The sequence below is a fragment of the Mytilus trossulus genome, chromosome 1, assembly GCF_036588685.1.
Source record: "Mytilus trossulus isolate FHL-02 chromosome 1, PNRI_Mtr1.1.1.hap1, whole genome shotgun sequence".
Classification (NCBI taxonomy): Eukaryota; Metazoa; Mollusca; class Bivalvia; order Mytilida; family Mytilidae; genus Mytilus; species Mytilus trossulus.
In genome coordinates, this window is record NC_086373.1 from 99,159,455 (window position 1) to 99,174,911 (window position 15,457).

Here is a 15,457-nt window from a genome sequence, read left to right on the forward strand (position 1 = left end):
ATTTGAATATTTGATATCAACATTTTCAATATTTTCCTTTTTTTAAATTTCTCATTAGCCATCAAGTAACAAATAAGCTATTACTTGAGTATTAAAATAACTACATCTTTCTACACAATTATTTGGCTTGTAAAAACTCATTTTGAGATATAAAAATTTATTAAAAAAAAGTATGATTTTACAAGACTTGATTGGTTTCCAACTTAAACAAAGGACCAAACTGTTAAAACATATACATGTACAACATAACATTTTAATATATAATGGTATGTTGCTTTTAAATACAAAGTATCTAAATTAATTTGTTTTACACATTTATAATTTTAGAACCTAATAATCCTCATTTTCAGATATAATGAACACATATTTTTGCAAAATAACTGTCGTTGCTACTGGTCTCATGTGAAAAAAATAAAGAAAGAGACATTTTGATTATTAAACATTGTATATGATTGGGTCTAGTTTTATTTTTGTTAAAAATAAGAACATTAAGTTGAAAAATATTTTTTCAATGTCTCAGCCTCGTTTTCGCTTAAAATTTTATGTTCCGCCGGAGACCCAAAAACATGAAAAACAACCGACAAAAGTAAAATAATAAGCGCATATACCATCTTTACACAATTCTGCTTGAAAACAAACATTGAAATATACATGTTTTGCAATGCAATATATGATATATCAATTTTAATAGCGCATTAACGTTTTTTAAAAGCACTTTGGAAGCGAAAATGTCATCGAAAACTAAAAGTAGCGACGCAAACACATATTAATTTAAAATAAACAAATAATTAGAACTTCCGTTCTCACAAAATGATAGAAAATGTCTTTTAATTATGCGTTAACTATTTTTGCGCAGTAAATTTCTTTTTTCGTAAAGTTTTGTGTGTTTTTTAACACAAATTTGTCTTACCATCCAACAGGAAGTTCAATATTCTGCCAATAAAGGGAGTAAAACCGAATATCCTCCAATTAATTTCGTAGCTGTTCTTTTTAACTCCCTGTATTTTCATATACTCGTGTTTTTCCGGACATTTCCGTAATTTTCCGTAGATCATTTTAGGGAAAAAACTTGATGTACTCCGAAAAAAAAACCTATATCGGAATGTCTTTAGACTTTACCTATTCTACTTTCCGATAAAAAAAAACGTTCTACTTTCTGTTTGAAATGAAAATAATAATTAAACAATTACTTTCATTGTACTCCGATAATTTTTAAATATTATTTTTGTTCCTGAGTTGTCTTATTTATTTTTTTGGTTTAATATGTTAAGTTAGTTGAAAGGTTGTAAAAAACCATTTAGAAACCTCAAGATTTATCCTGCAAATTAACAGTGAAAACAGTGATATCCGAAGCAACGTGAATAAAAATGAATGACGTCACACTTTACTTTGTTGTTGTTTTGATCAAGCAATGGCTTCCTGATATTCTTTAAAATACATCTTTGATTGCAAAGAGGTAAACGCATTATGTTAACAAGACCATTTATTCGAATCTTCTGATGTCTGATAATAAACATTTTGCATTGCAAATTGGTTGTCAAGTTGTAAAATAAAAGGTCATGTTCTGAACAGCTGATCACCTGAAGATGTAAGTGCCAGTGGCACCCACACAAATCTGTTGAAGTTTGTGATTTATAAGAACATTATGCAGTTAAATCAGGTTGTAAACAAGCCCTCTATATGGTGTTGTACCTGTGTAGAGGGATAATCCTTCTGTCATGTGTAGATGTGTAGAGGGATAAAATTAAGAAATAATTCCTTCATGTCATGCTCTATGCTCATTTTAACATGGGTAGGCATTATATTTGTCGATATTTTACACTCACTGAGAGTTAGCGAAGTGTAAAATGTGGTCAAATATAATGCCTACCCATGTTAAAATGAGCATAGAGCATATGACATGAAGGAATTATTTCGATTTTAACATGACAAATACGATATATTTATACTTCGAAGTGTACGATAATACCGTAAGAATGTTTGGCTGTTCCCGTGTTCTCCCCGAGGAGTCTATATATTACATTTCATATTTGATAAGTTTTAAAACTACGAGCAGGACAAATATATGTTGTTTGATAAAAATATATAATAAAAGTTTATGTTAGCTGCTTTGAAAATGTAATTATTTAAAAGGATAACGATGGAAATAACGTTAATATAAACAGTAAGTGCGTGCGCATGTGTCAAACATATTTTTTGTGCTCATTAGAACACGGCTTTGTTAACAAAGCGTAATAAGGACGTCATATTAGAATTATCTTTTTACAGTTCATTTGAGGGATATTTTTTTTAAACTGGATTTAAAGAAAAACAACAGGGCAAAATGGCATTTTCTACTTGTTATGGCAGTAACCTGCAACATTTGATGGACCAATTGATGTACTTAATTTAATATGCACATGCCCAGTTAAAGACAGTTTATTGCTAAGTTGACTACATGTAATATACAATCTATAAACCAATTTTTCAAGACGTTACGGCCATTGGCCTTCTTCAGTTCTTTATTTTTCCTCTCAACTACATGGCTGACATTACATTTGTATTTCCTTTTCAATCATTAATAAGATGTTATAAGAATTCCTATTGTCAACAAAATTATAAAGTCAATTGTCCCTTTTGTTGTTTATCATGTGTTCAGATAGGTATACAATAGATTGCAAATTCTGTCACAAAGAAAACTGGGAATCTAATTTCTAATGAAGTGCAGTAATTGATGCATATAATGCTATAGGTTATACATGTAGCTAATATAACTAGAAAATGTCAATTTTCCATTTTCCTGTTTTTAATCCAGTCTTAACAAAAATATTCTATATAGAAGGATAATTTTATCTATCGAAAGAAGGTTTATCCCTTTATAAACATGTAGGTATGAACACCAAATAGAGGATTTTTTCCTAATCTGCTCAATATGTAATGGAGATTTGGGTACAGCTTTGCAGCTGTGTTTGATAAACCACTCCTTTTCATATACTGTATATTCACAGCAGTTATTGTGTGCATTTATTATTGAGATTTTGTCATTTTAGACTAATTTTAATTTTTGCAATATTAAGAAAAATCCTGTTTAATTCATTATGTTCATATGAAAATATTTACAGCGAAACAATAATTAACCCATTCATATATTTATCAGCTCAAACAGTACCTATATGCAATAAGTGCTAAAGGTTCGATATGTGAGTTTTTTTACCCTACTGAAGTGGGTAATAATTATAAATTGTGACAGTGTAATAAAATTTGATCCATAACAAAACTTGTGTCAACAAACAAAACTTGTGTCAACAAGTTTTAGCTGATGTGGAAATTTAAACATTATAAAGGTACATTTTACCAGGAAGTTTGACCATTTGTTCCCAACCTGTTCATTAGCATTGGCACATCTTATTTCCATTATCCAGGGAGAGCAGGGTTTCAGGGGTTGATACACCCCCTTTTTTTCAACCATCAATGCATTTGAATGGGGACATATATTTGAAATCATTTCAACTCTAGCAACATCTATCTGTAATTTCTATATGTCTTTACTGTAACCTCTTTACCTTTATATTTCAAAATTGTCTCATATGAGTAACACAGTAACACACTTTCTGATTAAAATATAGATCATGGGTACACACTTTGCTTGAAAGCCTTGAAGAGTTAGACACACGGTCTGTATTTAAGTTTTCTGTATGGCTGAACAGCTTATTTCCATGACATGATTTCTTGTACACTATTAGTGAAAAGTTGAACAGCTTATTTCCATGACATGATTTCTTGTACACTATTAGTGAAAAGTTGAACAGCTTATTTCCATGACATGATTTCTTGTACACTATTAGTGAAAAGTTAAACTTTTTATGCCCCATCTATGATAGTAGATGGGCATTCTGTTTTCTGGTCTGTGGGTCTGTTAGTCCGTTTGTTCATTCCTTCGTTTGTTCGTTTGACAATCTGTCCCACTTCAGGTTTAAGTTTTTGGTCAAGGTATTTTTTTATGAAATTGAAGTCCAATCGACTTGAAACTTAGTATACATGTTCCCTATCCTATGATCTTTCTAATTTGAATGCAAAAATTGAATTTTACCCCAATTTCATGGTCCACTGAACATAGAAAATGATAGTGTGAGTTTCAGGTTAAAGTTTTTGTTCAAGGTAGTTTTTGGTTAAGTTGAGGTCTAATCAACTTGAAACTTAAAACTCATGTTCCCAATGATATGATCTTTCAAATTTAATTACCAAATTAGATCGATGTTTTCCCAATTTCACAGTCCACTGAACATAGAAAATGATAGTGTGAGTGGGGCAACCGTGTATTATGGACACATTCTTAATCAATTGTCAGTCAGAAATGGTTACTAAGTGAACAAATTATGAAATTAATATCAAATCATAATACATAATAATGTGGTCCGGAGAAAAAATTGTAAAATACCATTTTTAAAGGTAAAAAAAAGTAAATGAAAAGTTTTAAAAGCCTACATCTTGATGTCTTGATGTTTTTTTTGTCTCTCAGTTGACCTGACTTACAATGGGAGGAGCTGTGAGTCGTGGAGAGGATAATGATGAATTGATTGACAACTTAGTAGAAGCAGATTATATAAAGACACCATTAGTGGAGAGAGTGTTCCGTGCAGTAGATAGAGCACACTATTACACTGAAGATCACAAAGGCAGTGCTTACAAAGACTTGGCATGGAAGTTTGGCCATTTACATATGTCTGCTCCCTGTATCTACTCAGAAGTAATGGAGTCATTGTCATTAGAACCAGGGCTATCTTTTCTCAATCTGGGAAGTGGAACTGGTTATTTAAGCTCAATGGTTGGACTCATATTAGGTAAAAACTACTACTTTTTCATTTAATGTTGTTTTATATGTCTTAATGTATTTGTAAATATAGTCAGAGAAAAGTTATTCATATTTTACCACATTTTTTGCAAGTTGTGTATATGTCCTCACTTGTTTTAACGATGTTTTTCGTAAAGAAAACAGACAGTATAATTTTTTTTAAATTGGTCACCTTTTATAAAAAAAAAAAAAAAAAAAGGTAGCCATTCTTGTTTATATTTTAGAAAGTTGTGTAAAAACTGTAGACTAGCAGTTATAACCAGGTTAAATAATCCAATAAATTAATCCCTGTTATCTCCCCTGCCCCATTGACAAATTCTTTTAATAATTGATCAATTTTGGTGTTTTCAAAGAAAAGTTGTTTAATTTTTATAAATATGTGATGTATTGTTAACATATAACACTTTTTCATACAAAAAACCTTATATCTGTTTATATATCTCAACTTGTACGATTCACTCGAGTATGTAACAATGTTTTAGTGTGAGAGAAATTTATGTATTACTGAAAAATTATTACACCAGGGTTTTCGATAACACAAACTAGTCAAAACATTTACTAAATTTTATCATCGGTATAAGGACATCATTTGTAAATATAGCTCAACATTCAAACTTCTTATACGTTTAGATATTTCACATCCAATTTTTTATGGAAATATTCTTTATAAAGCACAAAAATGTCAGTATTCACCACAGAAACTAACAAAACTTTAAATAGACTTATTAAGAAGGGATATATAGTTACGATACTGTTGTCAGGTCATTAAAGATTGCATATTTTAGCGTTAATATTGATTCACTTATAGGTTTTTTGCATTGGAACTAAACACATTTATTCAAAAAACAGTTGTTGGCATGACACGGGTTATGTTCTTCTCATATATGTTATGATTGTATGATACTAAACCCCTAACGGGAAGGATTGTGCCTGATATTCATATGATGAAATCACAATCTTTCAATCAGTTTAATTGAAGTCCGGAGTTGGCATGTCAGTTAACTGCTAGTCGTCTGTTGTTATTTATGTATAATTGTCATTTTGTTTATTCTCTTTGGTTACATCTTCTGACATCAGACTCAGACTTCTCTTGAATTGAATTTTAAATGTATGTATTGTTATGCGTTTACTTTTCTACATTGACTAGAGGTATAGGGGAGGGTTGAGATCTCATAAACATATTTAACCCTGTCACATTTTTGCGCCTGTCCCAAGTCAGGAGCCTCTGGTCTTTGTTAGTCTTGTATTATTTTAATTTCAGTTTCTTGTGTACAATTTGGAAATTTGTATGGCATTCATTATCACTGAACTAGTATATATTTGTTTAGGGGCCAGCTGAAGGACTCCTCCGGGTGCAAGAATTTCTCGTTACATTGAAGACCTGTTGGTGACCTTCTGCTGTTGTTTTTTCTATGGTCGGGTTGTTGTCTCTTTGATACATTCCCAATTTCCATTCGCAATTTTACCTTTGAAATTGACTTTTTGGCCCCTTCTGCAGTTCACACTTCAACTTCTCATGACTTGGAAAGACAATTCAAAGGTTAGTTGCAGTACATAAAAGCATTCTATTATTTTTAAATATGTTGTTTTTTTTCGTAAAATTTATGTAATAAATGAAAAATTTGATAAATAATATCTCCATCATTTTTAGGCCCATATGGTATAAATCATGGAGTTGAATATTATGATGATGTGGTGGATTATGCCCAAGAACGAGTTGAAGATTTTAAACAGAAATCAAAATTATTTGATGACTTTGAATTCTGTGAACCCTATTTTGTGAATGGGAATTGTCTCCAGCTGCCAACAGATGTGATGTTGTACGACCGTGTGTACTGTGGAGCAGCATGTCCCCCAGAACATGAAAATTATGTTAAAAATTTGTTAAAAGTTGGTGGAATTCTTGTGATGCCCCTGAATGATCAGGTAGATTATATTTAGTCCAAAGAGTGGTTTTAAACAATGAAATTTTAGGTCATGGTCAGCAGCAAGAAAAAAAATTATTGTGTCCTGTATCATATTTACACTGGAAATCATCTTAAATGCTTGATTTTAATAACCCATAGCTCATCCAACAACAAATGATGTTATATGCTTTCTACACCTTGCACAACAAGAATGACACAAAGATTAATATCTGAAGAATAATTTAAAGAAGCATTTCAGTTTTAAGATATTTATGCAGCAATAGATCATACTTATGTGACATTATTTATCTTAATGTTTTTATCTTTATATTTTAGTTGTTACAAGTGAAGAGAGTGGATGAGGCTAAATGGGAATCTAAGAATGTGATGTCAGTATCCTTTGCAACTCTAATAGCGCCCACAGAAGAGGAAGCTAATAATGTCACAGAATTACGTTAGTATCAAATATAAAATGTATTGTAGGCTTTGCAGGGATCTCCATGAATGAAAATTGAACGATGGAGGAACTTTCACCATCATAAACCGTATCTACGCCGTACAGTATAGCGCGATCGAAAGTTTTTCATCCCTCCACATAAGGATAGGTGAACATGCTTATTCATTGCTTATTTAAATTATATTTATTTGAATTTTCATTACAAATACTATATAGAAGTATATATATTTTAAATAATTGCCGTTTGTAACTCTTCAAAGGACAAGCCCTCATGCCCCCTCCCTTTCCCTCAGTCAAGAATGACCAATAGCTATCATGAAGGTCACCATGTAGTTTTCTTGCTATTTTTGGTTATTTTTATGGGGGTTAAAAATCATGTGAAGCTTATTTTTCACGGACACTCAAATTCAGAAGTCATGTCTCATGAAACTATTACCGGTTTGGCTGATTTGCAGCAATGACAAAACGAGTTGTACAGGTTATGTAAAAGGTTAAAAAGATTTGTAAAGCAAACGTTGTCCAATGAAAAGGTTTTTAATGACTTTATTTTGCAAATCGATGCTATGCAACATGCATCTTTCGAGTTTCAATAAAAACCGGAAACGCAGATGTATCAATGTCATTGTAAACTACGAAATGAATTTGGAATTTCGATACGATATTTCTTTACAGGAAATATTAAAAGTTTATAGTTTTAACTTTTAAAGTACTGTAATTCTATATTATCGTTACAATACAGCACTAATCGAGTTATTTGCGATGAAATAATAATTACTGTTTTATGTCTTATTTTGTGCTTCTTAAAAAGGGGCATGCTGATTGCGTAAGTCAAAATAAAAGCATGTGTTCGACTTGTTAAACTGTGTGTAAACTGGATTATTAATTTATTTATTTAATCTGAATTATCATAAGCATTTACGGAAACTTAGTTAAATAATTCGACAAATGAATCGTCTATATTCTCCTGTCTGGTTTGTTAATCTACCAGTACAAGCTCAGGTAAAAGTGATTAGCGATCGTAATCCAGATATCCCTCAGGCGTTAGAACTGTATTGGATTATACTATAAAAAAAAGCCTGAGGGTTATGCAATTACATGCATTTGATTATATTTGCTACAAAATGGCGTCAGGCTATAAAAACAACCACAGATTTGAACGATGGAGGTAGACAATTGAACGATGGCGCAAGTCATTTGACGATGGCGCAAGACATTTGAACGATGGCGGGGCGCCATCGTTAAACAGGCCATGGAGATCCCTGGGCTTTGAGTTATACTGGTATTCAGTAGTTACAGTTTCATAATTCTTTATACATTTTAATGGAGAATTTTGCACCATATCCATTCAGGATATTTCAACCTACCTTTGTCAACAAAATCATTGAAGAGACAGATCTACAATATGCATAATATTAATCAGATTTTTAAAATTCATTTTAAAGTTAAGAAAATTAAACTTTGGTGGTGAATAACCAAATTGTAAATTTATACTGTTATAATGTAATTTATATGTGGATATAGAAAAAAAGTTGTTAACAAGTTGTTCTGAAATTAAATCATAAACTGTTATGATTTTTTTTATATTTTATAGCTGTTGTTGATCTTCCACGTCTGCAAAACATGTGCAGGATAACTGTACGTAGGATATTGAGATCTAACATATACAAGCAACATCCAAAACTACGTTCAGTAAGAAAAAGACCTCCAAAAAAGCCAAAGAAAACCGCTCCACCAGCAAATAGACGAAGAATAAATATTGTGCCGACAAACGTTGGAATGATTATGTTGAGTAATTACGATGAGAGTACAGGAAGTGGTGAGGATGACGAGGAAAGAAATAGAGCGACAAGATCACCTCACCTAGACAGTGACTTTGATGACAGTGAAATGGAAGATGGTGAGGTAACCATTCCATCAAGAGATCACACGGGTGTCATACCTGAAGATTTCTTTGATTATGACGAGGAAGAGGATTTCGATGGTGGGGTGAAAAATGAAAAACAAAACGGAGCAAATTGTGATAATAAGATTGATGGGAATCTTGAAACTAGTGAAAATGACGAGGAAAATATTGAGGATGACGATGATGAAACCATTCCAATCCCATCCTCAGCAAATCCACGGTTAGGTTTGAGACTAAGCCAACTAAGTTCACGCATTGAACAAATGCGTGCACTTTTGCGAGCTCAGAGATGCATGGATTTGTTAAATGGAACAGATGCCTCAGCTGATGAAGAAGATAAAGAAATGGAAAATGATGAAACAACCATCAAGAAGATAAAAACAGAAGACAAAACAGAAGAAAGTAGTGAGGAAAATTCAGAAGAGGATCACGAAGAAGAAGGTATGGACATAGCCGATGTGATCGATTTCCATAACAGAGGCAAGAAAACGTCAAGGTGTTTGTCAAACAATAGTAATGATACGTCTGAAACTTCAGGTATTGGATCATTCTCTGAGGCTTCAGCATTTGGGTCTTTTATAGACGATCACTTACCAGAAATGGCAAATGGACGGTCGATGAGTCAGAAAAGTTCTCCTGATGAAAGTAGTCCAGAGAGAAGCTGCTGTGATCAGATAATTGAAGAAGATGAAATGGACGTTAAACAGTTAGAAAATAATAATGATGACGATGAAGGTATTGTGAATGACAAAGACATTGCTGATACTGAGGCAGACGATGATAGTGAACCAAGGGAAAACATTAAAACTTATATGCAGGAAAAAATTTATGTACTGCCGCTTCCTGAAGCTATGAAAGCTTACATTAACTACTATAGAAAATGCTAGAAAAAAGTTTGTTGTATGTACAATTATTCCACAATGATGATGTCATGGATGTAAGGTTAAAATGTGCACACTCAAAATGGTTTTACACAAACAGAATTTAAGATGTACCTATTTGTTTTAATAGTCCATTTGCCAACTACCGATTTGATTCTGTTATTACACACTTTTTACACAAATTATTTCCCTTTGTTAATCATAGACTGGTTCAATACCGCACAAAATTGGCTTTTGCCAATGCAAAGCATGACGAATTGAAAGGGATATATCGGCAGTTTAATTAATTTTTCATAAAAAATAATTTCTGATGTCAAAAGTATTAAGCTTAACAACATGTAATTAAAAAATTTGAACCTTAACTGTTACTCACATAACCCACAGGTAAATTTGCTCTTTCTGCTAAGTCTGGATTGTAAACAAAAATTAATGTCCCTCATAAAGGAGACAACTGAAAAGGGGATCTCTAATTACAGGGTCAATTACGGGAATTGGCAAATAGACTATTCTTGGGCTAAGAAAAGCATGAAATACTGACAAGGAAAAAGGAAGTTTAAAAGTTAATAAAAACTATTTTAACACTTTAATTATTTGTAATATAACCAAAGATTTTATTTGGTAAATGGTACTGTACATCAAAGATTAATTTCGTGGATTTTGAAGGGCATTATTAACTCTTTGTGAACCTAGAATATTCCATTGGCAGATTTTTCCTTTTTTCCAGTATTGGTTATTCATTTGTTATTTTAAAAAATCATGGACAATAATGATGTTAAAAAATAATTGGTATTAGACTTGTAACATTGAGAAAAACTAGATGTATATCAAAATACCAATATATTTTCATTCATACAAAATTTGACAGTAATGCAGCCGCTGGATAACAATATATCTATTAGATGATTTGTACCTTACATATCTATTTGATAAGTTGTATCTTGACACGGCAGAAAATCAGGCTGATGCTGAGATTTATTGTATTATAAGTTTAACCTCCATAAAAGGTTTAAATTATACATTAGTACTATCCTTCCTTCTGTTCAGTTTGATTCATTTTCTAAGGTTGATTTTTTTTCTTATTAGCTCACCTGGCCCAAAGGGCCAAGTAAGCTTTTCTCATCACTTTGCGTCCGGCGTCGTTAAGTTTTACAAAATCTTCTCTAAAACTACTGGGCCAAATTTAACCAAACTTGGCCACGATCATCATTGGGGTATCTAGATTATAAATTGTGTACGGTGACCCGGTCAACCAACCAAGATGGCCGCCATGGCTAAAAATAGAACATAGGGGTAAAATGCAGTTTTTGGCTTATAACTCAAAAACCAAAGCATTTAGAGCAAATCTGACATGGATTAAATTGTGTATCATGTCAAGATCTATCTACCCTGACAATTTCAGATGAATCGAACAACCGGTTGTTGTTTTGCTGCCCCTGAATTGGTAATTTTAAGGAAATTTTGCTGTTTTTGGTTATTATCTTGAATAATATTATAGATAGAGATAAACTGTAAACTGCAATAATGTTCGGCAAAGTAAGATTTACAAATAAGTCAACACGACCAAAATGGTCAGTCGACCCCTTTAGGAGTTATTGCCCTTTATAGTCAATTTTTTACCATTTTTCGCAAATCTTAGTCATCTTTTACAAAAATCTTCTCCTCTGAAACTACTGGGCCAAATTAAACCAAACTTGGCCTCAATCATCATTGGGGTAGTTAGTTGAAAAATTGTGTCCGTTGATCCGGTCAAACAACCAAGATGGCCGCTATGGCTAAAAATAGAACATTGGGGTAAAATGCAGTTTTTGGCTTATAACTCAAAAACCATAGCATTTAGAGCAAATCTGACATGAATTAAAATGTTCATCAGGTCAAGATCTATCTGCTCAGTCATTTTCAGATGAATTGGACACCCCGTTGTTGGGTTGCTGTCCCTGAATTGGTAATTTTAAGGAAATTTTGCTGTTGTTGGTTATAATCTTGAATAATATTATAGAAAGAGATAAACAGTAAACAGCAATAATGTTCAGCAAAGTAAGATTTACAAATAAGTCAACACGACCAATATGGTCAGTTGACCCCTTTAGGAGTTACTGCCCTTTATAGTCAATTTTCAACATTTTTTATAAATTTTTGTAGATTTTTCGAAAATATTTTCCACTGTAATTACTGGGCCAAGTTCATTATATATAGAGATAATTGTAGCAACAAGAATTTTCAGTAAAGTAAGATCTACAAACACATCACCATCATCAAAACACAATTTTGTTATGAATTTATCTGTGTCCATTGTTTAATATGCACATAGACCAAGGTGAGCGACACAGGCTCTTGAGAGCCTCTAGTTTTTAGTAAATCACTCAATTTTGCCAACATTATTTTGTGTACTGGAATGCTTCTTAAAAGGGGGATAAGTTTCTATAAACATTTGACTGGACATCGTAAAATTGCATGTGATCGACAATTAACACACCAGAAATTTGGAAATTAGCATTTTTAGATGATTACTCCTAGATTTTAGCTTGAAGCTCTAGACTTGGGTAACCTCTTGATTTTTTGTCAGTAGTAATTTATGATACAAGTTTTTCATGGTTATTTTTCACAAAATGAAGCAAATAATTTGTGGAAAATGAAGAAGGTAATTTGTGCCAGCATACAGCCGCCATATACTGACAATATTATACCGTTCCTAGTCTGTGATATGAATTGTACAAATGTATTAAGTTATTGTATATAATTGTTTTGTGTTCAGTTGGACAACAAATAAATATTGATTGTTTTTTGGTTTGCCATGGCTGCATAGTGCTGTTAGTTTGAGAGAGGACATGAAGATTTGAATTAGAATGTGTATATACAATTGATTGGTTAACAAAAGAAAAGTGATGTGATGATGATACCGATATCTCAAGATACATTATAATGTTGGGAATTGGAAATAACTGAACTATAGAAAGTATGAAAGAGAGAGAGAAAGATATGAAACCAATGAGAAAAATACAATTAAGCTTTATTTTCCTAGTGGTAATCCTTACAAAATAGCTTTGACTCAGTCATCATGAAATGTTCATAGCTTTAATACTGAAATTGTAAAAATGTTAATCTTGGCATGATGTAATTTTATGTTTTATACATTTGAAACTGCACATTTGTGATTTAGGATTTTGCTTCAGTAAACATCTGTGTGTTTGCTATTTTTATGGGGTAATATAAATTTTTTGAAGGGTCTTTAAGAAAGAATTCAACTTTATTCACTTACCAAGTTTAAAATTTTTATGACATTGACCATTGACCTGTTTAAAAGAAAAAGAAGATAAAATTTGCTTATTGAAGAGACATCAGAACTTGGTGTGAGTGAATATGTAATACTCTTATGACAAGAGGATGTTTCAAACAAATGTAATTTGTTTGTATTTAAGAACATTAATTCTAGAAGAGTGCTGATTTTACTATTAGTTTGACTATGTAAGCATTTATATTCTTTATGTTTTGTAAATAACAGTCATGGATCAAGGTATTAACAGACTTACAAAATGTAGTAAATCATAAACAGAAATACCATTTTGTGTTTTGTACATTTTTGTCCCACCTTGAAAAAGCTACAGAAACAAAATTTATGTGTGTTGTTTCAGGCTGTGTCATGCAGTTGCTAGTTGTTAAAGTTTGTTCTAAAGTTAGAGGAACTACTAATGCTAAGTCAATGATATTAGATATGCAGTTGTATAAGCATTGGGTCATCTCATTTACATGGAGATTATTTGGCACTGCCCTTTAGTTATTGTCTATTGACCTTAAAACTTTTTAATTTCAATCAGTTTCTTATCTCAATCTCAAAAAGTGAGGCCTAATCATTGGTTTAAATACCATTGTATCAACAAAACAAAGCACTGCCTTTGGTAATTTTCCTAATATATATGTATAAGTAAAGTTACAATTTAGAACAAAACTGTACACAAGATATAAATCAGGTACTAGCAGAGTTTGAAGTGATGGCATTAATTTTAAGTAGTGTTTCAGTGCATGAACACAACAGTTTTCAAATTTCTGATTTTATTTAAAGCTGATTTACATAAAAAGGGAATGATATATGCTAATATTCCACTAAAAATTGATATACATGTTGTACATGTATATGCAGAATATGATAGGAGACATTTTTATACAACCACAAAACATTTTTGGCATTGCAGTGTGTCTCTTGATATCCTTTCAAAGTGTTTTGTAGGAAATTTCAGTTTGTGCAAAAAATAAATGATATATTCAATTTTTCTCTAATTCTATGGAAATTTATCGCTTTCCTAACCCATTGTATAAAAAAATTTAATCAACGTGTGGTTGCGGGTGATCTCAGAACATCATTGGATGATTTTAAGGGTCATGACCTTTTGAGCTAACTGAATGAATCAAAATATGCTAACAGGTGTTAATGAAATTGACAACTTCATGCAATGTGAAAGGCACTCGAAGGGGATTTTCGGTTAACAAAAAAAGAAAATGTATTTTTTAATCATTAGAGAAACAGATTCTTACATAGTTACTCGTGAATTATCGGATTTATCCAATCTCGATAGTTAAATTATAAATTTTAAAGTCCTCGCCGAGGCGGCTTGGACTTTAAAATTGATAATTTAACTATCTCGATTGGATAAATCCGATAATCCACTGGTACCAATGTAAGAATCTATATTTATTAGTTATTGCCATAAAGTTTATTCAATCAACTAGGAAGTACTTTTTATACAGCCAAATTATTCAATTGACAATTGTTTTTTTCAAGGAGAAATTAACTGAGGACAGTTTCGTTTGCAAAAATCTGAATGATCAGTATGCCATCTATGTATACCTAAAATGATTCTGGAAAAAGGTTTCATTTCTTTTTAAATAAAATACCAGCTTTATTAAGCATGTAAAGATACATTTTTTAGAATTAGAAAAGCTTTATACTTTGATAGTACTAAAATGTTTTATGACATGGCATCCGTTCAAGTAAACTCAATAAATTTAATTGTCCATTTCTGTAAGATTCTCTGGTTTATTACTAAAATATATAGAGAACAAGACAGTCATTTCAAAACAAAAGTATGCCAATCAATTTTGTACAGAATTGTGAATCCATTGTTTTTCATTCTGATATTTGAATCATGTTTTTTGGATAGATTTTTCATGAGATGTTTTTGGTTCATTTTGAATCAGTTTTCATATTGTTTGTTGCTATATATTTGTGTTACCAAGAGATGTTAATGTATTATGAAATAAATTGGAGCACACATGTTTTCATTGTCTTCTCTTAAATGCTGTGGTTTTAACAGAGATGCAGCAAATAACAATTTTCAATTCTTGGTCGAGACAAAGCTAAGGATCTTACCAACAATCTCCCTCAGGAGACTAGAAAGGAAGATATCAATATGTAAAACTTAAGAATCATTCAGTTTCGCATAAAAACATCTGCTGACACTAACTTTTAAACTCTGAATTGGACCA

General features: G+C 31.7%; 1 protein-coding gene across 3 annotated transcripts; it reads left to right on the plus strand.

The window, feature by feature from the left end:
- The first annotated feature begins 1,312 nt into the window (after positions 1-1,312).
- LOC134693196 (protein-L-isoaspartate O-methyltransferase domain-containing protein 1-like) lies at positions 1,313-15,248 on the plus strand. 3 transcript variants are annotated; one of them, XM_063553924.1, is made up of 5 exons: positions 1,313-1,456; positions 4,499-4,820; positions 6,483-6,757; positions 7,075-7,192; positions 8,787-15,248. In XM_063553924.1, the coding sequence occupies exons 2-5, from the start codon at positions 4,514-4,516 to the stop codon at positions 9,983-9,985; spliced, it is 1,899 nt and encodes a 632-aa protein (XP_063409994.1). In that variant the 5' UTR covers positions 1,313-1,456; positions 4,499-4,513; the 3' UTR covers positions 9,986-15,248. The 3 variants fall into 3 exon arrangements, with proteins under 3 accessions (XP_063409994.1, XP_063410008.1, XP_063410002.1); XM_063553938.1 differs by lacking the exon at positions 1,313-1,456 and adding an exon at positions 1,603-1,623; XM_063553932.1 differs by lacking the exon at positions 1,313-1,456 and adding an exon at positions 1,640-1,660.
- The last annotated feature ends 209 nt before the right edge of the window (positions 15,249-15,457 follow it).